This window comes from Megascapheus bottae, chromosome 11 (assembly GCF_031878675.1).
Source record: "Megascapheus bottae isolate mThoBot1 chromosome 11, mThoBot2.hap1, whole genome shotgun sequence".
Lineage (NCBI taxonomy): Eukaryota > Metazoa > Chordata > Mammalia > Rodentia > Geomyidae > Megascapheus > Megascapheus bottae.
Genome location: NC_143519.1, coordinates 48,959,044 through 48,983,224, shown reverse-complemented (window position 1 = coordinate 48,983,224; position 24,181 = coordinate 48,959,044). Strand labels below are relative to the sequence as shown.

The following is a 24,181-nucleotide window of genomic DNA, read 5'->3' as shown; positions in this document are numbered from 1 at the left end:
GCATAGTTGCTCAATCCTGTGTCTTTTGGACCTGTAACAGGCATAGTACACTATGGCAGGGAAAGTTGTGTACTTCATGGTGTTTGGGAAGCAAAAAGAGAGAAAGGGATGAGTGTCCCACCATACTTTTAATATCTTGCTCCCAATGACCTAACTTCCTTCAATTAGCATTGCCTCCTGAGGGTTCTGTCACCTTCTAACAGAGTATCAAGGGGAGAACTAAGCCTTCAACACATGAGACATTGGAACACTCAAACCCAAACCATAACAACGATCAAGGACTTGCGAAGAACACTTAATCAAAGGTCAGTGATTCTAGAGAATAAATGCCACGAAGGCAATTCATCATGTTGCAAAGAAAAGAGAAAAATTTGAAACCTAAAGGAAAAAGAGAAATCTTGTCAATGGGAGGAACATTACGTTTAGAATTTTAATGGAAAGATTTTACTTATAGGTAAGAAATGACCTGTTTGATCAAAATGATGGAACCTGTGTTGTCATTTTAGTGAATATTAAGTAATAGTAAGTTAATTACTAAGATAGTTGGATACATAAACTTGTGTGTGTGTGTGTGTGTGTGTGTGTGTGTGTATGTCCTAGAATCCACTGGTATTCTTTTCAATATCTAATAGGAGTCCATATTTTTTTTTCAGGTAGATGCTTACATTTTGTCTCATGAAGGAAATATTCAAAGCAAAGTAAATAGCATAGCAATTTGCCTTTTTAATGTTTTCTGAAAAGGGAAAAGAAGAGAAAGAAAAAATGTGCCATGAGTCTTGTTAGTGGAAGTGCTGGGCTTTGTACTCACATTCTTTATTAAGAGAAACAAGCTTAGTCATTAACTTTATCTGGGGTTTGGTTAAAATGATGGACAAATGTAAAATATAATTTTATTTACCTGATATTTGACTTCACATATAAACTCAGTATAAAATGTACCCAGACCTTTACAAACATTTTTTCAGTTTTGAAAAATAAATCCAAAGTTACTGGTCTTTTTGTTAAAAAATTAATAATAATGGTCTCAGAAAAGGAATTATACAAATAAACAAGTTGTTGTTCCAAATCAAGCTATTCCTTGAATCTCTTTTAGTACCCTTGGTGTGTTTTACAGAAGCAGAACTTGCCAACAAAAGAAATACTACTTTAAAGAAATTATCTTTTAATAAACGTATAGTCTTTTGGGTAGTTATGGTGCTTCATTTTCCTTTGTACTTTAGGTAAAATATTTTATTAAGAGTTTAGTTTCTCTAAGTTGAAAGAAAGGGCAAGGAGGAAAATGAGCTTCAAGTTATGTTCAAAGTTGTCACTCTATAAGCTTGGGGAAGTGGGGAGGACGGGTTAAATAAACGTCTTTGCTATCAAAGCATCCACACATTGCTGATGATTTTATTTGATACTGGACCAGCAAGGAAAGATATGTCAGGTTTATTTTATTATGGAATAAAAGGTTGTGAATGCTTTTATTTTTATGGACTGTGCCATTCAACATAAAAGCCTAGGCACTGTCTATATGTAGAGAGACACTCGTGAGTAGTTTGGCAGTGTCGCCTGGCTGGAGGTCAGCTGTATATCAGCCTACTCTATCTAGATTCACTTGTGCATATGAGGTTGAGGAAAAGAGCCCTTCAGTGCAGTTCTCAGCACAGTTGATAGGTAGTCGAGCCGCCACTGGAATGCAGGGCCAGCCATCGGTCTGCCACGTTCTTTATGTGACAAGGATTGCCACTGGCCAAGATGAAAAGCATTGCAGGTGCCATCTTCTAAAAACTGTACCTTGTTTTAGGTAGTCCCTTGAAAATCCAGTGATCCCGGTCGTCACTAGGAAACTGGCTTGGTTATGTTGTCCCCAAAGGTTATTTTGCTCAAAACCCCAAGCTTAAGTGAAGAGGAGTCATCTGTCCACACAATGGACGTTGATAAGCTTTTCTTTTTAATCTTGAAAACTGATTTCCTCCGATGTTTGTGCAGCAGCTGTTTCAATTTGTCCTTAAAAAAGCTGGTGGTGAGGGTATAGAGGATTGGATTCAAGGCGCTGTTCACAGGAAGGAAGAAAATCACTATCCAAGAAGTGATTGTGCCTAAAGAAGGAAATAAAGTGTGAAAACAAGCAGGTGAGGGGTGTGTGTGGGGGGGGGTGTGCTGGGTATCAACCTTAGGGCTGCATGCATGCTAGGCTAGGGCCCTACTGAGATATACCTCCAGCCTAAAGGTAGTGGTAAGACTGAATTCAGTGCCCTGCATACACTAGCGAAGAAGACTGCCACTGAACTATGGGATTCATCCATTGATACCTGATATGGGGCTATTAACTCAAGCTCTCACTTGGTTTTTTATTCGCTCAGGGTTGGTGCTCTACCACTTGAGTTGTACCTCTACATCCAGGTACAACAGGAAATGAGAGTCTCATAGACTTTCCTGTCTGGGCTGGCTTCAAACTGAGATCCTCAGATCTCAACCTACTGAATAGTTAGGATTACAAGTGTGAAAACCAGTACACCCAGGTTTTGTGATTTCAATACAAATAAAACATCCATCATCTTTTTCAGCTAGTGCGATTTAGGAGGTCACTGCTTACTACACTTAAACTTCCTCTGACCTTATTGAAAAATGCCATTGATATGGAGCTTGGATTCAAGATTTTACTCATTTTTGCCTTTCTGAGTTTCTGACACTTAATTGCCGGTAGTTGAAGACAAGAGGACAAAAAATCTAAAAATATTTTATAAAGTACATTGATCTTTATGTGCCTTCTTGGGTTTATTACTTTCATTTACAGAAAAATTAGAAAAATGAAGAGCAAGCCTTAATCAACAGAACACTGTTGGCATATCTGAATTTAGTTGGAGTTTCATCCAGTTTTCAGGGCTTATGGCTCTGCTATGATCCGATTACTGGGGTCAAAAGATTTGGAGAGGAAAAGGGAGTGTATAGTCCAGTTAGTGAATTCCTTTTTATTATTTTATTTTATTTTCGTGCCAGTCCTGGGAAAGTTTTTTTTTTTTCATTTGGAGGGGGCGGGGGGTTGAACTCAGGAGCCTGGGCACTGTCCTTGAGCATTTTGCTCAAGGCTAATGCTCTCCTAGTTGAGCTACAGCTCCACTTCTAGTTTTCTGGTGGTTATTTGAACTTAAGAGTCTCAAGTTAAGGGTTGACCATGATTGTCTGAAATTATCCTCCTGAGTAGCTAGGATTACAGGTAGGACACACTGGTGGCAGGCTGAATTCCATTTAAGTCTATATTTTTATTATTGTCTTTAAGTAGTTGTACAAAGTACTTTTCATTCAACATGAGTGCCGTGCCATCTTGACCAATGCCACCCCTTCCATCATTCTCACTATCACCCTTACCCAGCCCTTCAATTCTCCTATATCTACTTTCTTATACATACATTGACTATTATAACTTCATTCTTGCCCCTTTCCTCTCTTCATCTTGTGTGTAGCCTCACACATACTAATAGAATGTTCAGGCAGAGAGGCCACCAAAGTCACTTGGTGAAGAGAAGTTTGGGATGGCAGTGTCCGTCCAGATTGAGTTAGAATGAAAGGTCGTTCGCCCCTTGACAGGCAGCCTGCTTGTCTGATGATACACTTCTTCACTGTGTGACCTTAGCAATATCCCTTGCACTCTCTTGGTTGATCCTTCTTTATAAAAGAGATCTGGGGGCTGGATGCCAGTGGCTCATGTCTTTAGTTCCAGCTACTCAGGAGGCTGAGATCTGAGGATCTTAATCTGAAGCCTGCCCATGAAGGAGTTCATGAGGGTCTTATCTCCAATTAAACACCAAAAAAAAAATTGAAGTAGATCTGTGGCTCAAGTGGTAGAGCCTGGATGACAAAAGCTCAGGGTTAGTACCCAGGCCCTGAGTTCAAACCCCAGGACAAGCAACAACAAAAACAAAAAGAAAAAAAAAGTCTGGGAATAATGTCCCACACCAGGGGCCGAGCTAGTAGTGGGAGCTAGCTCTTCTCACCTCCTGAGAGCTTCAAGCCTCACTAGAATCTTGCTCCCTCCCATTCTGCTAAAATTTCAAAGAACTCCCAGGTGAGGTGAACAGGTGGGTAATAAAGTCAGTACATTTTCCCTCATTATCCTCTGTCTGCCTTTCCATTCCCTCCAATCCTACAATTTTCTTATCTTTTTTTTTTTTGCCAGTGCTGGGGCTTGAACTCAGGGCTGGGCACTGTTCTTGGACACTTTTTGCTCAAGGCTAGCACCCTGCCACTTGAGCCACAGCACACTTCTGGCTTTTTCTGAGTATGTGGTACCGATGAATCAAACCCAGGGCTTCATGCATGCTAGGTGAGCCCTCTACCACTAGGCTACACTACCAGCCCAATTTTTTTACCTTTTAACCATGTAACTTTGTTCTTTTCTTGAACCTGCTTTATGCTGTAAGACCTTTCATTTCTCTTCTTTCAATTTCTTTTCTAATTGCTTATGTGACCTCTCCTTTGTCACTTTCTTCTTTTTTCAATTTCCCTTTTCTCATCCCATCTCTTTTCCTTATTTTTATTTTTAAAATGTCTTAAACATATTTTGGGGCTGGAAGTTTGGCTGAGTAGTAGAGCACTTGCCTAGCATTCATGAAGACTCAGGTTCGATTCCTCAGTACCACATACATACAAAAAGCCAGAAATTGTGCTGTGGCTCAAGTGGTAGAGCGCTAGCCTTGAGAAGCCCAAGGCCAGTGCTCAGGCCCTGGGTTCAAGTCTCTGGACTGGCAAAAAAATAACAAACCCAAAACCCAAGACATACTTTCTTTTGTTGTACAAAGGAGTTGCCACTCAACCAAGCAGTTTATGAATACAATGCATCTTGACCTCTATCACCCTTTTCATCATTCTCCCCATATCTCCCAACCCCAGTCTTTCCCTCATTGTACTTATTGTTTAAAGCTGGAAATAAAGTAGAAGAAAAATTGTACTTAGATTTATTGAAGTTTTATATTACTTGTCATTATTTGAAAAAAAAAATCTGAGTAGTTAATGACCAAAGTAAAATGAAGTAGGTTACTTTTGTTTTGTTGTAATTAGAAAAGAAATTGTCACCTTAATCTCAATCTTAATCCAGCAGAAAAATCAGTATCTACCTTCTATCAGGCAAAGAGAAATAGTATGCAAAACTCAAAACTTAAAGAACAGTTTGAATGAGGTGTTCCATTCAATCTTAGGAAAGCCTTCTAATATAAGATTAGTAATTCACAGGTCTGTGTAAAGCCAGGGTACATGTATTTAAATTATTTTTCTATACTTTAATAATTACTATCTAGTTCAGGTAGAATCAATGTGCTCCAACTAGCTTTTACTTTTAGCTCTCATTTTTTAATTCTTCCTCACTAGATTGCAGCACTACTACTGCTCAGTTTCCATCTGAGAATGCTGATTATAAAACACTGGAGAGAGCTGGGAGCTCATGCTTGTAAGTTTAGCTACTTGAGTGGCTGAGATCTGAGGGTCTCAGCTCAGGCATGAAAGATTGGGAGACTCTTATCTCCAATTAACCAGTAAAACTTGGAAGTGTGGGTGTCCCACCACACAGAACTCGAGATGTACTATCTAGGAGCCAAGATGCACACCTTAGTGGGAAAAAGTCAAGTGAGAGTAAGAGGGTATGAGTTCAAGACCCAGTACTCACTCTGCTCACTCTGTCTGTCTGTCTGTCTGTCTGTCTGTCTATCACTAAGCAAACAAAAATCACCAGATGAAATAATAACTTTTGTGTTGAAGCTAGACCTATTTATGGAGAGTTTACTATGTGTAAAGCCCTGATCCATTTTCCATCCTCTTCAAACAAAGGAAACAAAAACGCATTAAAGCATTTAGGAATAGTAAAAGGGACTGACCTGGTATTTCCACTCTGAGGAGGGAAAGGATTTTAATGACAAACACAGGAATCCAGCAGATGGCATCAGAGAACACTATAAAAAAGAATCGATTTGCAACAGCCACCTCTTTTCCAATATGACTCCTCACTTCTGCTGTCTGCAGGGCAGTTTTTTGAATGGAACAGAACATAGTAATATAGGAAAATACAATGATGAGAAAAGCCAGCAAGTTCACACCTGTTGGGAAAAACATATAGTTCTTAATATCTCAACAGTAAACACTGGTGTACTTGTATGTGATGGTCCACATTCGTACTTTCTAGAATTATTTTGTCTATCATTTATCTATCAGTGGCAGGTTGCTAAAATTCTCAACTTTAAAAACTATGATAAAGGTTTTCCAACTTAACGAAGAGGTTTCAACAATATGAATTCTTTTTTTGTCAGACCTGGGATTTGAACTCAGGGCCTTGGGCTTTCTCAAGGCTAACACTCTACCACTTGAGCCACAGCGCTATTTTTGGCTTTTTCTATGTATGTGGTACCGAGGAATCGAACCCGGGTCTTTATGCATGCTAGGCAAGCACTTTAACCACTAGGTCAAACTCCCGGCCCCCCAACATGAATTCTTTATAGAACAATTACAGACTTCTGAAAGTCAGCTCTAGATACACCAGGGAGTAATAACTAGCTTTTTTCTTCTTAAAGCTGGAAAATAAGCTATTTTTGTTTTTAGCTCTTGGAAGAGTCAAGCCTCTTAAGGGATTAGTATAATCATATGCAGGTCTTAAGTAAATAGAATACAATTTCCTTATGTTATACGTATGATCAAGATAACCTTGGAATTTGAACATAATTGCCTCAGAAATATGAGGCAATGATTCATAGTTTTGAGTCACAAATGAAAATAATACATAAAACAAAATGTATTTTTTGTATATCTTTTCAGATTCCTCCCAGTATTTCCTCAGTAATTTGGCCTCTTTGGACTCAGTTTCAAAGAGGAAATAAACAAAAATTAAAATTCATCTGTATGTAGTGGCTCTTTTGAGGTCCAATATATTTATAAGTTTCTCACCTAATATTACTATACCTGTGGCACTAATTCTCAGTCTCTTCACTTGTTTTATTCTGCTGTAATAATAGTCCCAAGTGCTTATCTTATTCCTTACAGCAAACACAATATTTACATATATTTTTGCAGTTTTCAAAAATAGCAGTGAGGGGGAGAATGCAGTTATAAAAGGTAAGGCATATCCTAGTTACTCAGGAACTAAAACCTGGTAGAAGAGACAGAAAAGTCCATGAAACTGTTACCATTGGTACATATCCAGGAAAAATGCTGGATTAGAAGCAAGGTTCAAATGGTGGAGAGTCAGTGGTGAGCAAGCAAATCGCAAAGAAACTATGGTAAGGCCATGTTTTGAATGTACTATACTATCCATATGGATAATAATTTTAATGCTGCTGCTGCTGCGGATGGTGGTGGTGATGGTGGTGTGTGTGTATGTTTATGTGTGTGTGGTGTGCACATTTTTTTTTTTTGCCTGTCCTTGGGCCTGAACTCAGGGCCTGGGAGCTGTCCCAAAGCTGTTTTTGCTCAAGGCTAGTGCTCTACCACTTGAACCACAGTGCTGCTTCTATCTTTTTTTTCCCTCAGTAGTTTATTGGAGATAGGAGTCTCAGGGACGTTTCTGCCTTGGCTGGCTTTGAACCATAATCTACGATCCCAGCCCCCTGAGTACCTAGGCATGAGCCATCAGTGCCTGGCTTATATGTGTTTTATTATTGCTCTACTTATCTGGAACATGTCACAGGTAGCTGACTCCTTTGGGTGAACCTCTATATCTTAACTGTAAGATCTGGTTACATAAAATTTATTTAGCTCTTCATCTGGGGCTGTTCCCTGGCTTTGGCCTCTGAATCTACTCTTTTCCTGGAACACAGACTTCAGCTCTCACTTGGCTTTGCCTCCTCAGCATTTGGGATTCCATTTGGGTTCATCTCTCCTGGGAAGCATCCTGTGATTATCAGGTAGAGGGCTTCTGGATGCCCATGCGCTTCTGCCATGGTATTTATTAGTTTGAGATGTGAGGACATGAGTACTTGTCTGCTCCCTGACCCTCATCTGTGAGGGCTATGTTTCCATTACCTAATAAAGAGATGTCTATGGAAGGTGCTAAATGAATCCTGAGGACTCATGAATATAATATAGTGAGTATAGGTGTGTGTGTGTGTGTGTGTGTGTGTGTGTGTGTGTGTGTGTGTGTGTGTGTGTGTGTGTGTGTGTTGGGCAGGGCTTTGCTCAAGGCTAGTACTCTACCATTTGATCCATAGAGCTACTTCTGGCTTTTTTCTGTTTATGTGGCACTGAGGCATTGAACTCAGGGCTTCATGCATGTTAGACAAGCACTCTACCACTAAGCCACATCTCCAACCCCTGGTGTCTCATTCTTGTCATCTCAGTTACTTGGAAAGTAGAGATAGGAGGTTCTCAGCGCAAGCCAGGCCTGGGTGTAAATGAAAGACCCTATCTGAAAAATGACTTAAGGAAAAAGGGTTTGGAACATAACTCAAGGGTAAAATACAAGACCCTGAATTCAAACAACAGCAGCAGCAGCAGCAACAACAACAACAACAAAGGACCAAATGCTAAAATAGCTTATATTATATATATGTGAACAGATAGCTACTGTACAGTGTATGTGTGAGCAGTATTATAAAGATGTTGGAAACGGAGAATCTGTGTTTCAGGGGAGGAAAAGAAGGCATAGGTGAAGAATTGTGAACAATGGTTACAGCCACATGGTAAGGAATGTTAAGTGACTCACTTAAACTTGACCTTGAAAAGAGTCAAGAAACATTGAAGATCTCTGTGTAGAACAGAGATAGAGTGTTTTATCTTTTTGATACTCAGTTATATTATAACAAGGATGATAAATAGATAAATGGCAAGTGGGGCAGGTTATGAGGCCAAATACCTGTGCTATAGGCACAGATAATTCAAGCTGGAAAAACCAGTAAGGTTTCCAAGCAAGGCCATAACAGTGGATAGAGACTAGAAGAAAGGTAAAACAGAGGAATGATTTGATGAAAAAGAAAGTGCCAGCTGTGCAGCTGGTTCACACCTAATATTCTAGCTACTCTGGAGGCAAAGATCTAACAATAGCTGTTCAAATCAGCTTAGGCAGGAAAATCTGTAAGATACTTATCTTCATCTAATCACCAAAAAGCCAGGAGTAGAGTTGTGACTCAAGTGACATCAGCCTTGAGTATAAAAGTTAAAGAACAGTGTTCATGTTCTAAGTTCAAGCCCCAATATTCTCTTTCCCTCAATTCACAAAAAGAAAGGACCAGAGTACTATTGACTAAAGAAAAAAGAACAGAAAGGAAATACCCTTAATCTTTTTTTTTTTTTGCCAGTCTTGGGGCTTGAACACAGGACCTGAGCACTGTCCTTGGGCACTTTTGCTCAAATCTAGAGCTCTGCCACTTGAGCCACAGCACCACTTCTGGCTTTTTCTGTGTAGGTGGTATTGAGGAATCGAATCCAGGGCTTCATGAATGCTAGAGAAGTAATCTACCACTAGGCCACTCTCCTAGTCCTAACTTTTAATCTTAAGCAGCATTAATACATATTGCACAGTTGAAAAAATTAATTTACATGTATTAAACTTGTCATTGATTTATAACAGTGAATTTAGGGGTTTTAAGTAAAACAACTACAAAAACCCACCACTACCACCAACACAAAAAAAGCAAGAGAAATTCAGAAAACTGAACAAGAAAGCCACACCATGCATTTTTATGTTGCTAATCTACAAGCTACATTTGCCAAAGGCAATGCATCTTCTTGACATCTTCTTGCTATTGCTTTCTTCTTAGATAATCTCCTGCTAGTGAGTTTCCAGAAATTTATTATTAATCAATTAGCTCCATAACTAGATAAGAAATAAGAGAATTCACACAAGTCAGTAGGGTTTCAGGACTGAATATAAACTAGCATTTTCCCAGCTCCTCTTCACAGTATATAAGTATGAAATCAAGGACTGAAGAGGAGATAATAATATTAATAATAAAAATACTTCTAGATATGACTAGCCAGTATTTTCTCTGAAAAGGATATAGTCTTGGCTACATTTGTTTACTTCTCAAGTAATATATCTATCTTTGCTGAAGTACATGATATTTTTATAAAAATGATCTTTACCCAGGAAATGGAAAAAAAGAGGTACTTTTCTTTTTACCTAGAAAAATTCCAAGAGAATATGCCTTGCTTCCAGAATGCTCTGTGTGGTCATGATGCAATGGAAAGCACACTCCATTTTTCCCATAAAAGTTTCCAAAAGAGTCCTCATTCCAAAAGGGAATTGCAGCAATAAGAAATCCAGCCATCCAGATGGCACTGAGAATAATGGCGGTCTGCCTCTTTCCCAGGCGGATGTTACTGAAGGGGAAGACAATGACCAGGAACTTCTCCAGTGTCAGGAAGGTGAGGAGCAAGACAGACACTTCCGTGGACAGCATGGCCAGAAAGCCCATGAGGTGGCACGGCCCGCTCTCCATCCACAGCAGCGCGTACTTCTGATACTGCCCTCGGTATTTTAGATCAAAAAACCCGATGGAGAACAAGTACACTCCCATGAGACAGTCAGCACCTGGGGACAGACGGATGCAGTGCACGTTGGTCACTAGAAGCATCTCTCCGGTTAGCTCTCTGATGACATTACGTCCTGCGTTAAATGAATGAATACCCCAACTCCTCTACTAGCTCAGGGGGTTGCAAGAGTCAGTGCAATTTGTAAAGCACCACACTATGTCTTAGTCTTAAAGGGATAAGAGAAAGTTGAAAAAAAATGAGGGAGGTGATAAGGCTAGTATTTAAACAATATATAAATATATATATATATCACTTGCATAGTTGAGGGGCTTGTTTTCTGTGCTTAAGAAGTATGGATGTTATTATAAGCTAATTGGATTTGGTTTATAACCCTTAAGACTTTCTCTATCACCCATCCCTTCTTCAAATTTCTTTTACCCCCATATTTAAGAGTTAATACTCAAGGGGTAAACCATTATACGAGCATGCAATCTGAAATACGGTAGCAGTTTGATATTTAGAAAATAAACTTGCCCAATGCATATATGTAATTCTGAGTAAAGTTATGTTATATGAAATTTTTATTACATTCCATTTTGAAGATCTCTCTGTAATATACACACACACCATCTATACCCATACATGTGTACATATATATGTGTATATTCACAGCTCCCAGAAGCTATCCTGTCTATTTAGATAGGAAACATACTTACAACAAAGGATTTTGATGGATAGAGCGTGAGTTGTATTTTCAGCTTTAATGAAAGATCTCATGGCAATGACAAACAGATTTCCAAAGCAGGTAATGAAAGCTATAACCCAGACAAATATTCTGAGGATATTGTTAGCCAAGAGGTCCTCAAATGAAGAAATGCCGTCAGTCAAGGGCATACATATTCGGACATGGGGAACATAGGAGCAGTAGCGAAAGTTTTTGAAATAACTAAAGTCAAAGGGAAAAGAAGAGTCACTTGACAGCCATGATACAGAAATGACAGTTGCAGTCCTACCAGGAGGGCTGCTTCTCTGTTAGGTATGCAACGTCCCTACGCTTATTTTTGTTTAGTAGTGACTGGGTTACCTAGGAAGTACACTTATGAAGTGGCGTGTTATTGGAGGCAAGGTCCTTCCATAGCCATGTAATGGGACATAGACGTTCACAAGTTGTTTGATTATAGCTGGTCAGATTATGTCCTGGGAGATTTGAAATCTCATGGCTCTACCTGACAGTGGGTTATTCTCATCGAGTGTTATAAAAGGTGGATTACACTCAGTAAGTGAAAGTCTAGCCCATCCCGAGGGGCTTGTGTATAGGATGCAAGGAATTTGCTGTTGCTCACTAAAGACATTCCTGATTTGTCTTTAGCTCTCAACACTCAGATCTACTTGACGTTGCCCTTTGGCCCCAGACACCGCCTGGTGAGAGAGTCTGAGACTAGGAAAGTTAATCACAATGGAACTGCCTTAGTCACAGATTACAGAGTGTGGATGGACTTATTCGATTTCTAGGAGAAAACACAACTTTGTAGTCAGTGTTTTGAAGCAAGCATGGGAAGTTTTGCTTGTTAGAACTGGTGAAGTCACGTGGTTTATAAATGGGCTATCCTCTACATAAAATATGTTCTGTCTTTGCCCTTTTCTAACTCATCATCTGATACACTTTTCTCAGTCTAGTCCTTTTTTTTGTATCTGTCGAATGAGTTTCTCAGTTCCTCTGGAAATTAAACATGCTCTATTTTTGCCACAGTGTCAAAGTCTGTGACTGGATCTCTGGCCTCCTTTGATGCAGACACAAAAGCCTTCTTTTGATGCAGACACAAGCCAGGCCTATTCTTTTCTGAGAGTCTTGCTTTGTTTTGCCCTCCACCTGGCAGAATCTTCTCCTGAATACTGTCAGGCTGCTTCCTCCTTCTGTTCAGGTCTGCCAAAATGTCATATCACCCTGACTTCCCTTAAACCATCCAAATCATTCTGCTTGCCTTTGCTTTTGCTTTGGCCTAAACTGGATAAACTATTTTTTTTTGCCAGTTCTGGCTTGAACTCAGGGCTTGAACACTGTCCTTGTGCTTTCTCAAGGCTAGAGCTCTACCACTTGAGCCACAGCACCACTTCCGGCTTTTTTCTATGTATGTGGTACTGAGGAATGGAACCCAGATCTTCCTGTATGCTAGGCAAGCACTCTACCACTAGGCCAAACTCCCAGCCCTGGATAAACTATTTATTGCTGGCTTATTGACTCTGGTTCCAAAGCTACATGGAAACATGTTTCTCTTGTTTGTGACTATATTCTGAGCATCTGGAACTCAGCAAACATAAGATCAGCACATGCATGGTGGGAAACTGTGTGCTAGGTGTGTCAAGGGCAGATTAGGAGGCAATCTGCCTTTAAGTGACTTACAATGCAGCTTTCCACCATTAGAGTCTGATGAAAGGAATTTTATGTGTAACTCTATTGTATCTTGTCCTTTTCTGGAGTCCCCTGGCACACACTCAGGTTCTTTTAGGATTCCATTAAATCCACTGCCTTCATAGAAAGACACCTCCATTCTCCCACTGTGGCCCAGGTAGAAGGGTTTGAATAGTGACAGGGAGGTGTTTCAATAAATAAAGGACAAGGAAGGAGAAAGAAATAGTTGCCTAATATCTGGCTAATATACCATTTTTTTTTCCTGTTACTTGGTTCCTTCCTGACTTTTGACTGCAGGTCCCTATTTTTGTTTTTTTAAGTAGCAACTTTTCCATCAACCTCTAGTAAGGTTGAAGCGGTCTGTTTTAAGTACTTACCTTTTGCCTGCAACAAGGAAATGAGTATTTATCTAATGGTGCCACAGAAGGAAAAATGAACAAAAACCACAAGGATAGGCACCAGGCGCCTGCCTTCTAGCCATCGTCATGCCTATTGTACATATATGAACAAAATGATCTCCCCCCACAAAAAAAAGCACCTTCACATGAACATTTTCGTCCACTGGCTGCGCCCAACTTGGGATCTTACATCGAGTCCTCCCTACTTTTGTGGATGACAATGGTTAATTTTTTTTTGAAATCATGAACATATTGATTATACAGTTGATAAAGAAAGGATTAATGTTATAAACACATATTATTAACACAGCTTACACAGTGCACTTTAGCCAAATATACTAAAGTGACTTAACAGAAACTACTATAAAGATTCATTACCTCCATTTTGTAGTGTACTTAGTAACAGTAACAACACCTGGACTCTATATAGCACCTTTCTTCCTAAGGGCTCAAATCTTAGAGCAGCCGACTGCTCACTCATGTGAAGTGAATTAATGTTTCCAGGTCTCCTGAGTACCATTTAGCCAGTGACTTCATCTTGTGTAATATGTGGCATTCTGGTACCCTGATCTCTTATTGGGCCTCAATTGGATTAACAGCGTGTTTCCAGAGAGAAGGGTCATTCATGTCGGCACATCATAATATTGAACTCTATTTGAACAGGGACCAAAGGTGACAAAATTAAAAAGTTCTCAATAAAAGAAGACTTTTGTTGCATTCAAACACATTTAGAGCAGTGATACATTTAGACAGTTGACATGAGCACATGTGAAATATTTCACTATGCTTTTGTCTATATTCTTTTATAATACATACATGTGAGAAAGATTCTTCATGGGCTGAAACATTCTTGTGTTTATATTTGGAATCTCTATCCTTTCCAGGTCTCTGAAAAATATACACAATAGATTTAATGCCTTTAGGATTAAGGTAAATGTGATACTTCCAAATCTTATGTTACCAATGAATGAAAATTTTATTGTAACTCCTTTTGCAAATTTCTATTTAACTCTCCTCTAAGTCAGAACTTCTTTTTTTTACAACTTTACATGCAGAATTACATTTTAATACCACAAATTTCATTCATTTAGAAATGACAAGGGGTGTAATACACGGATTTTTTTTTAGTCAACAGATGCTCACTAATTTCTTTGGAATGAGACCAATAGAAACCTAGTTGACAAGAATAAAAAGTGATACTAAGTATTAGTCTTTGACATTAAATGAAGAATGAGGGAGAGAGGCCTGGTAACTCTGATCATGTATGCATATATCGATGTGTCAGAATGAAACCTCCCTTATAAAACTAATTGATGTTAATGTGGAAAAAGAAATTAAATAAAGAAGAGCTTTGAGATCAGATAATATAGTATGCTATCTAGGTCAAGCAAACAAACTAGTGGTTCAACAAATGATCACCCAGAAAACAGGAATCATAATACTTAAACATGAACTGGCACAATTCTGGACACTGTTGAAACCTAAGAAGGGTAACAACATGAGACACACAACACATTAGTTGTTTGATTGCTCCTGTCTGGGAGTTTATTCATATTTTTTTAGATTTCACTAAAAAGTAAGAACCAAGTGGTATTTAAGTAGCTTCTTGTAGGACTGGGGAAAAGGAATAAAAGAAGACAAACCTTAGAAAAATGTGTTTTTGCCCAACTGTTAGAAGCAAAACTACTGCAGCTTTAATTCTTTGGGAAAGTTGTAGGATGAGCTATTTTTCCAAAGGAGCTCAGTTTTCAGAAAGGAAATATATGTGATTGCAAATGCAGCAGTGTCTTTCACTCAATCAAGGTTGGGCAAAGGAAGTTTTGTGGGCGATCAGAATATCATCACAGCAAACAGTGAGAGTGAGCAGAGGACGCAAGCTCTTAGGCGTGCACTACTCATTTAGAAGGAATGACATTCGTATCCATAAAATGACAGTCAACCTACAAGTGTGCCATATTTTACTTACAGAGACTGAAGTTGTTTGAGATTTCCAAACTGGTTCTTGTGGAGGTACAAAAGAGGATTGGATGATAGGTTCCTTTTTTTTTTTGTTTTGTTTTGTTTTTGCCATTAGAGGAAGAAGAAAAGAAATACAAATGTTCTTATTTTGAAAGCCTAAGGTGTTGCCATTTAAATCTGATGATGATGAGAAGAACTTACAGTTTTTGTAGAAGCTTTTGGTCTTTAAAAAGATGGGCTGGAAGCTCCGTTATCAGATTGCTAGACAGATCTCTGTGAGGAAAAGTGAAACCCCAAACCATTACTTTGGAATTTTGTGACCTACGCATTGCTACTACTCACAATTAGCATCATCCAGTTGATGTAACAGAAAATAGGGACCCAATTAACCAACCTGATAACGAGTTACACAACGTGGCCTGGTGAGCCTGCCAATGAATATGTTTTCCATTGCTTTATGGACACCTGATATTTAGTGCATTCAGTTCCTGTCTGGAATTTCCTCTCGCCCCCTTTTCCAACACATTCTGGCTTTACGATCTTTGACTAATTTCCTCTGTTTGGAGGTACTCTTAGTACACTTGAGTCATTCACATTCCTGTGAGTCCTACTTGTTCCACGTAGGTGAGTCTCTTGTTTATCCAATTAAACTTTGTGAGGTCAATTCTTGAGTCTTCTACTTGTTTCAAATTCCAACTAAGATAGTGTTGGCCACTCAGTTCCTGCCTAGATAATCTTGAATAGAACTTTCCACATTTTGAATACATTCCCATACAGGACTATTTTTGTTAAAATTTTTTTCACTGCTTAGAATTAAATGTGACAGCATGATATCTAGAAGGAATAGTAGGAGAGCAACTACAAAATGTAGAAAAGAGGTCTACTGAGATCAGAAGAAATTAACTTTTATCTTGATGAGCCACAGAAAACTTAAACAACAGCAAAACCCAGTATGCAATTCTCTAAACATAAATGAATTAAAAACATAAATATAGCTTTTTCCTTTTGTAAGACTGTTTGAACTCAAGGTCTTATGCTTGCTGTTATTTTTTTCAGATAGAATCGATTGCTTTATGCTTAGGCTAGTCTCAGACCATTATCCTCCTATCTAAACCTTCTGGGTAGCTAGGATTATAGGTATGCCCTACCAAGCCCAGCTATTTAACTCTTCTTGATATTTTGGAACTACTGAGGGATCAGGGGCAGTTACAAATGCCTAAGATTTAGCTCTTCCCTTAAAGGAGCCTTCACAGAGTGCTATGATTTTGGACCTTGTTCATGTGTTGGTAACGTGGTCTTTAGTATTGGGGTTGCAGAATCTTTAAGAGGAGCAAAGGCATAGTGAGAGGCCATACATCACTGGACTATTACTCTTGGGAGAAATTAAGATAGTTCTCATAGTTCCTAGGAAAGTAAATTTTTCCAATGCAAAGCACACGACCCTAAACGCTTCTCTGGCTTGCTGTCTTTCCACGTGACCCTTTTGCACATGCCTGTGCTATCATGTCAGCCATGTGATGCGGATGAAATTGATGAGGTCATCTCACCGTGGGCATCCCACCTTCTGGGACTTAAAAAAAGTTTATTTTCTTCAAAAAATTCAGTCACAGCTGTCCTTTTTATTTTGGCTCCAAAATAGCAATAGAAAATGAACTTCTACAACCAGATTATAAAACAAGGAAAGAATGAAACAAGTGTAATCACAGAGCAGAGGAAAGAGTCACCAGTGGCTTGAGAAGTTAAGGTGTGAGTAAGCACAGCTTGATGATTTCAGGTGGAGTGGGAGGAGGGTCAAAGAAGAGCAGCCTTCCAGGTGAGAGTAAACACAATGCAGAAAAGCTTAGAACAAATGCCATCTTCAGGAGCCAGGATGTGGTCCATAGGAAGAGAGGAGAAAATATGTATGTTGGGGGTGGGGGAAGGGGGAGATTTAGAGGAAGTGAGCCTGGGAAAGTTCATGGAGGTAAGATGGGAGGATATGGCACACTCCAAAGCAGTATTTTCCAGAGGCATTAGAATCACTGAGGATGGTTATAGAATTCTTGACCATATTTCAGGCTCCAACCACACACATTTGGGCTTCTAGCCTCTGGGATTGTTATGCACAGTTCCATTTGGGAACCATGCAGAAGGCATCCCTAAGTAGCAAGAAGCAGAGAGTGAGACTTCAAGCACGACAGTAGGGTTATCAGTTTCTGGGTTCTGGGATGACAATTATAATCAGGAACATGAAAGAAATGTTGAAAAGCTAGAGTGAGTAAAGGAACATCAGGCAGGACAGGGCTTTGACATGGACCAGGTAAGAGCCAAAAAGACTTCCTGAGGACACTAGCAAGGATAGGGGCTAGAGAGAATTTGAAGCGTTAGGAAAGACACAGAGCAGGAAGGAGACCTCTTTCAGGCCTGGGTATCAACATGGATGCCGATACTATGATCACAGAGAGGTAGGTAATGGAGTAAGGTGCATGGTTATATTCAAGCAGGTGCCAGGCTCTGTCAGCAGTGACTTTCATCTGGTGGTTCAGAAAGGAAGACACAAGTGTGCATAGGCTAGAGAGAATAGGACTACAGAGGCAGACGCTGATGCAAGTTCACACCCAGAGACAGTCCCGTCAGGTGTTACAGACACAGGCAAAGGTAGAATATACCCTCTATTTCAGGGGAAGGACATCAGGAAAGTCATGTACTTCGTTTACTCGCCCTCAAATCGAGTTGATATCATAGTGGCAGAGTAAAATTATCTGGTGTGTAAAAACTCAAACGATATGACTCAAATATCTGTCAGCTTCCACATTTTCCTACAGCTCTCTGAAGTTAAGTACATTGAAATTAATTGCTGGTGGTCTTAAAAAGGGCAAACCACAGTGGGGTAACTCCTTTGCACAACTGATAGCCCATTTAACAAAAAGAATACTAGGAAGCTGAAACATATTAGGGCACAGGAATGTAGGGAGAGTGAGAAATTACATTCTATCCAAAACAATGTAAAATTGAACAATATAACTTGAAGGTCAGAAAGGAGGAAAAATGGGAGAAAGTGATGGAAGGGGTGTCATTGATGAAGAGATGTTGTTATCTGACTACTGGGATTGAAACTACCTAACAATAAATAATAAATAATAAATAAATAAAGTAATGGTAAGCTAGCTAATTGTGTCTTAGTTTCAACTCCTCCTAGCCCTTCTTTATGAAGGAGAGCTATGTATAATTTAAGGAGGATTAGGAAAGTTTTCAAGATAATTCTCTTAAGTTTAAATATAAAACATGTCGCTGCTTGTTTCAGGTTGCTGTGTCTTCACCCCATAACTCAAGTCCATATTCCTTCTGCTGAGCCGGGCCAGGAGAATTCCAGCAATGGGATTTTTAGAAATGTTTTTGGAATAAGGAGTATTTAATTTTTTGTTTGTCTCAAAAGAATAATCTCTTTTAGTTCAAATGCAATCTCTTGCAAATAGCAGTAACCTGCTAAAAAATTGTGCTTTCTGATGTTCACTAACTTAGATAAAATGATTGTAATTACTCCTGGATTATTTTTAAAAATTGCTCTGACTTCTTTCTCCCAGTATCTCCTGGGTTACAGAACAAGGTATGAAGAATGTGGGATAGATTATTGAAAAACATGAATATCCCGTTTTAAGACCTCAATTTGGAGGAAAAAGGTTTTCTTTCAGCCCTAATTGTCATTATTTGCCATGCAATAAGTTTAATTTTAACATCTAACAATTCACAGTTATATGAAGATGTTGCTAACTTAGAGGCTTAAATCTAGAAAATACATATTTGAACAGAAAAACATGACATGAGTTCCTCATTCAAGACACATGTATTGGCTTTACCTAAGACCAAAGTCATAATTTCTGCAGAGATAACAAGAAATTTAATTCTTTGATTCCAATTACGATTTGCAAATGTCATCCCAATTGGTCCATTCTTCATTCAACAAGCATTGATGAGGAATTACCTGCCACTAGAGTTAAATGATCTCTGTTTTAAGAAGCTATAGAAGACTCATTTATTCCCAAACATGCATCTATAAATTCAACTAAAGAAAAGAGGTAGGGAAACTAGAATACACTAACTCCATATTAAGCCCAACAGTATGATTTTTCATGTGCTTTTGACTTTAGGATAGTGTTGATTTTCTTAACTGAGTTTTTTCACCTTCAATAATCTATAAAATATTGATTGCTGTTAATGGAAAAGTAGTCTCACTAGTCATTTAAATTGAGAATCGTGGAAGAAGCAATCATATTCTTCCTAGTAGACGATGCTACTTACAGTTCTCCTAAATTTTTTAATGAAGCAAATGTCTTCTCTGGAACAAAATCAATTTGATTTCTAGGCAGAAACCTGTAAGACATGGCGAAAGTCAGCACCGTGGGGTTGAGTCGGCTGGCAGAATCCATTCTCCCTGGGAGATGCTCTGCTCAGGGTGGATTTAACAGCCCCTCTTTGAGCCCCAAAGGGGGATTTGCTGATGTGGAACTTAGTTTTTCGCTGAGGACGGCCAGTGCCTCTCACAAAGTGCTGCTTGAGCAATTTGAGACACTTGAGTTTGGTCCTTGAGGCTAGACTATTGGTTTTGATTCTGATGGTTTGAGCAAATGTCTCTCATTTTTCTGTTCTGTTCTTTTGTTTTCATTTTTCCAACCACCCATTCAATCATTGACAAGCATTACCAAGTATTTATTCTCTGTGGAAAACTACAGTAACAACAAACACAAGATACTGTGTTTTCATTTTACCAAACATGCCAATTGACCAATCTGCCCAACCCCACCACCAAAAAATAATCAACAACTAGAATCATCAATCAGAATCTTTAGCCAATCAGAATTTCCCTTTACTCTTTTATCTTATTTTAATGTGTCAGTCCTAGAGTTTGAACACAGGAACTGAGTGAATGTCCCTTAGCTTTGTTGCTCAAGGCTGGTGCTATACCTGTTGAGCAACAACTCTACTTACAGTTTATTTTTTGCCAGTCCTGGGCTTGAGCTCAGGGCATGAGCACTGTCCTTGTACTTTCTCAAGGCTAGAGCTCTACCACTTGAGCCTCAGCAACACTTCCAGCTTTTTTCTGTGTATGTGGTACCGAGGAATGGAACCCAGGTCTTCATGCATGCTAGGCAAGCACTCTACCACGTGGCCAACTTGGCCAAATTCCCAGCCCAACACTTACAGCTTTTTGATGGTTAATTGGAAGTTCAAAGCATGTCCTAACTGGCTTTGAACCTCAGGGTTCAGACCTCAAGCTCCTGAATAACTAACATTATAGGTCTGAGCCACCAGCACTTGTTATCTTTTTTTCTTTTTTCCTTTAGAATGCAATGGTAATGTTTTATTTGAGAGAGAGGGGGAGAAGAGAGAGAGAGAGAGAGAGAGAGAGAGAGAGAGAGAGAGAGAGAGAGAGAGAGAGAGAGAGAGAGAGAGAGAGAGAGATCAAGTCACTGGTAGTAAGAGCCACTCAGTATCCCAGACAGATTGTGGGGATAAGAAATAGGAGCTTTCTGGCACCAGAAATGAGGACTGCCCTCAGTGAGCAAGAGCGAGCTACAGACCCAATGTGTGGGCAAGTTAACTGAAGCCTCAGCTCTCTTGTCAAATCGGTCTGTGCTCATACCTTCCTAGTTTTGGACTGTCACACCAAAGCTATGAACAACACACAACTTCTCAATTCATTGCCAATGTCTCCTTTGAATTCCCCAGTCTCTAGAGTTTCTTCTTTATTTACTGAAGCCCCTGGGAGTACTTACAGGACTGTGAGAGAATCGCATGATACAAAGGTGGAATTCACAAGATACTTTATTTGATTGCCTTCCAGATCCCTGAAAAAAATCACAAGGGAAATATTTTATGATTAATTTTGCACAAATTTTATGCTTACAGATGATTTGTTATAGCCATATCTGAATATGTATACATGTATGTGTATATATATGTTTGTATGTATATATGTATGTATTTTGTGGTGATACTGGAAATTGAACTTGATGTCTTATAGCATTTTATGCAGGCATTTACCACTTGAGTCATGCCTCCATCACATGTTTGGGTTGGTTATTTTCAAGAGAGTATCTCACTGGTCTGGCCCAGACTGGTCTGGACCGCGATCCTCCTATGTGTACTTTCTTGTGTTTCTGGGGATGACAGGGCCAAGCCAGTATGCCTAGCCATTAGAGATGGAAGTTTTATGAACTTCGATGTCTGTGCTAATCTCAAACCACAAATCCCTAATTTCTGATTTCCCAGTAGCTAAGATTACAGGGTTGAGTCATTATTCTCAGCAGTATCTGAACTTTATTTTTAATTCATTCTAATGTTTACTATTTTTTTTCATTTTTCTTTTTGCTGGTCCTGGGGCTTGAACTCAGGGCCTGTCACTCACTCACTGTCAGTGAGCTTCTTTTGCTTAAGGTTAGTGCCACAGCACTACTATTCTGGCTTTTTCTGAGTGCTTTATGGGAGATAAGAGTCTCATGGACTTTTCTGTGCTGGCTGGCTTCACACTGTGATCCTCAGATGTCAGCCTCCTCAGAAGCTGGGATTATAGGCATGAGCCACCAGAGCCAGGCATGTACTGTGTTTTGTGTCTAATTATTGTAAGATTCATAAAATTCATATTATGATTTGCTTCCCAGTTAATATTAGAACATAATCCAATGGAAGGAAAGGGCAGATTAACATCAGCGAGTGATTGTTTTTTGTTTTGTTTTTTTGTTGTTGTTGTTGTTAGTCTTGTGCCTTGAACGTAGGGCCTGGGCACTGTCCTTGGGCTTTCTCAAGGCTAGAGCTCTACCATTTGAGCCACAGCACCATTACTGGTTTTTCCTATGTATGTGGTACCGAGGAATCAAACCCTGGTTTTTGTGCATGCTAGCCAAGCACTCTACCACTAGGCTAAACTCCCAGCAAAGGAGTGATAGTTTTTATGTGGAGCTATTAATTATAGCTTTGATAGATCACCCTAAATGATTGCCACTGGCGCTTTTACAGCCCATTGCCTCTCTGCCAGCATTCATTCAGGACTGTGGTTTTTTTCCTCCTTAACATGCTTGCCTCCCACCCTTCCTTCCTTCCTTCCTTCCTTCCTTCCTTCCTTCCTTCCTTCCTTCCTTCCTTTCCTTTCCTTTCCTTTCCTTTCCTTTCCTTTCCTTTCCCTTTCTTTCTTTCTTTCCCTTTCTTTCTTTCTTTCTTTCTTTCCCTTTCTTTCTTTCTTTCTTTCTTTCTTTCTTTCTTTCTTTCTTTCTTTCTTTCTTTCTTTCTTTCTTTCTTCCTCTTTCCCTCTTGCTTCCTTCCTTTCTCTTCCTTCCTTCCTTCTTTCCTTCCTTTTTTCCTTCTTCCCCTCCTTTCTTTTTCTCTCTTATTTCTTTCGTTCCGTCCTTCCTTTGTTCATTCCTTCCTTCTTTTTTCCTTCCTCCCTCTTTTCCTCTCTCCTTCTCTCTCTCTCTTTCTTCTTCCCTCTCTCCTTTCCTCTCTCCCCCAAACCCCGTTTCTCCTTTCTTTTCCTCCTTCCTGTGGCTTGAGCTATTCCTTAGCTTTTGCAGTCAAGGCTGCAACTACTATTTGAGCCACCTCTTTAATTCCAGCTTTTTGCTGGTTAATTGGAGATATAGTTTTGTCTTCCTGAGCTGGGTTTGAAACTTGATCCTCAGATCTCAGCCTCTGGAGTAGCTAGGACTGTAGACATGAGCTATCTACACTTGGTTTTCTCTCTTTTTGAGGTGTAGTTTTGCTAGTCGTGTGGGCTAGCTCTGAAATCGTGGTCTCCTACCTCCAGGTTCTTAGTGCTCATATTCTCCCAAGATGAACACTTTGGAGTTGTAAGAGTAATTATCATACAGGATGGCAAGTCATGGATGAGGGAAAGCTTGGCAAGGCTTTTAATTTCTTATTTCAGTGAACTAATCATTCAATATGCATTTGTTGAACATTTATAATATTCCACCTAAATGCTGGAAATGTAATGATGAAAAATGGCCTTGAATTCTTCCTGCCTCTGCCTCCTGAGTGCTAGGATTGAGTGGAAACCACTATCCTCAGCCCCCTAAAAAGATATTTAAGCCAGAAAGCAACATAACTAGATTTTAGTTAGGGAAAGAGATCATAGAATTAAAAAGTTTTATGTTCATGTACAAAGCTTGAACTCAGGGGCCTTGTAATGTCAGCTTTCTTGCTCATGGCTGCTTTCAAACTTTAATCCTCTATTTATGCTTCAATCGTCTAACTAACTAGGATCACAGGTATGAGCCACTGGGCCCAACTTCTATGCAGGTTTTTAAGGTGAACTTGGATTTGATGTAAGGATACTTTCCTTAATCTGGACAAATACACATTAAATTACAAAGGAATACTCACATCCAGTTGAGTTGCGGCATATAGGTACACATCTGTTCAGGTAGGGCCTCTATGTAATTATTAACCATAGATCTTCAGATAAAGAAAATATTAATTAGAAACAAAATAATGTGCCACTTTCAGAGCAGTATTTATTATTATAACACATCGCCAAAATTCATATGTTAGGATAAAATATATATATATATGTAGCTACTCTTTCTGAATGGTCATTAACTATGCAAAGGACTGAGGAATAGATGTTAGGAAAGAAACTATGTGTGTGTAAGCATGGCATGCATCCTAAGAATAAATATTATGCAGTTTAATTTTATGAGCTGAACCAAGGCTGTATATTAAGTTCATATTTTCAAGTTCATGATAATTCCTGCACAGTTGAAGTTTGCAATTATTTCCAGTTCCATATATACTACATTTATTCTTAGGGGGACCATTAATCATTTCCAACATTAAAAGGCCTCATTGGACCTGCACTAAATCTAAGTAGTGACAGCAGGATGAATCAGAGGGAAGGAAAACAACTCATGAGTATGTTAAGCTGCACAATTAATTTATGATATTGTAGTCCCTTTTGACAAGTAGGAAATAATGATGCATCATGATCAGCTATAAAAGAATATAAGAATCC

At 39.2% G+C, this 24,181-nt stretch overlaps 1 protein-coding gene across 1 annotated transcript in view; it reads right to left on the bottom strand.

Annotated features, from left to right (window-relative positions):
• Nucleotides 1-1,674: 1,674 nt before the first annotated feature.
• Nucleotides 1,675-24,181, bottom strand: part of Rxfp2 (relaxin family peptide receptor 2) — a 40,609-nt gene continuing 18,102 nt past the window's right edge. The window contains exons 8-17 of the mRNA XM_090341800.1: nucleotides 23,554-23,625; nucleotides 20,952-21,023; nucleotides 19,477-19,548; nucleotides 15,400-15,471; nucleotides 15,206-15,277; nucleotides 14,056-14,127; nucleotides 11,148-11,377; nucleotides 10,079-10,489; nucleotides 5,850-6,068; nucleotides 1,675-2,081 (exon numbers count right to left, since the gene is read on the bottom strand). Coding sequence (XP_090197926.1) covers nucleotides 1,822-2,081; nucleotides 5,850-6,068; nucleotides 10,079-10,489; nucleotides 11,148-11,377; nucleotides 14,056-14,127; nucleotides 15,206-15,277; nucleotides 15,400-15,471; nucleotides 19,477-19,548; nucleotides 20,952-21,023; nucleotides 23,554-23,625 — 1,552 coding nt within the window. The 3' untranslated portion in view covers nucleotides 1,675-1,821. The remainder of the gene's footprint in view (nucleotides 2,082-5,849; nucleotides 6,069-10,078; nucleotides 10,490-11,147; nucleotides 11,378-14,055; nucleotides 14,128-15,205; nucleotides 15,278-15,399; nucleotides 15,472-19,476; nucleotides 19,549-20,951; nucleotides 21,024-23,553; nucleotides 23,626-24,181) is intronic.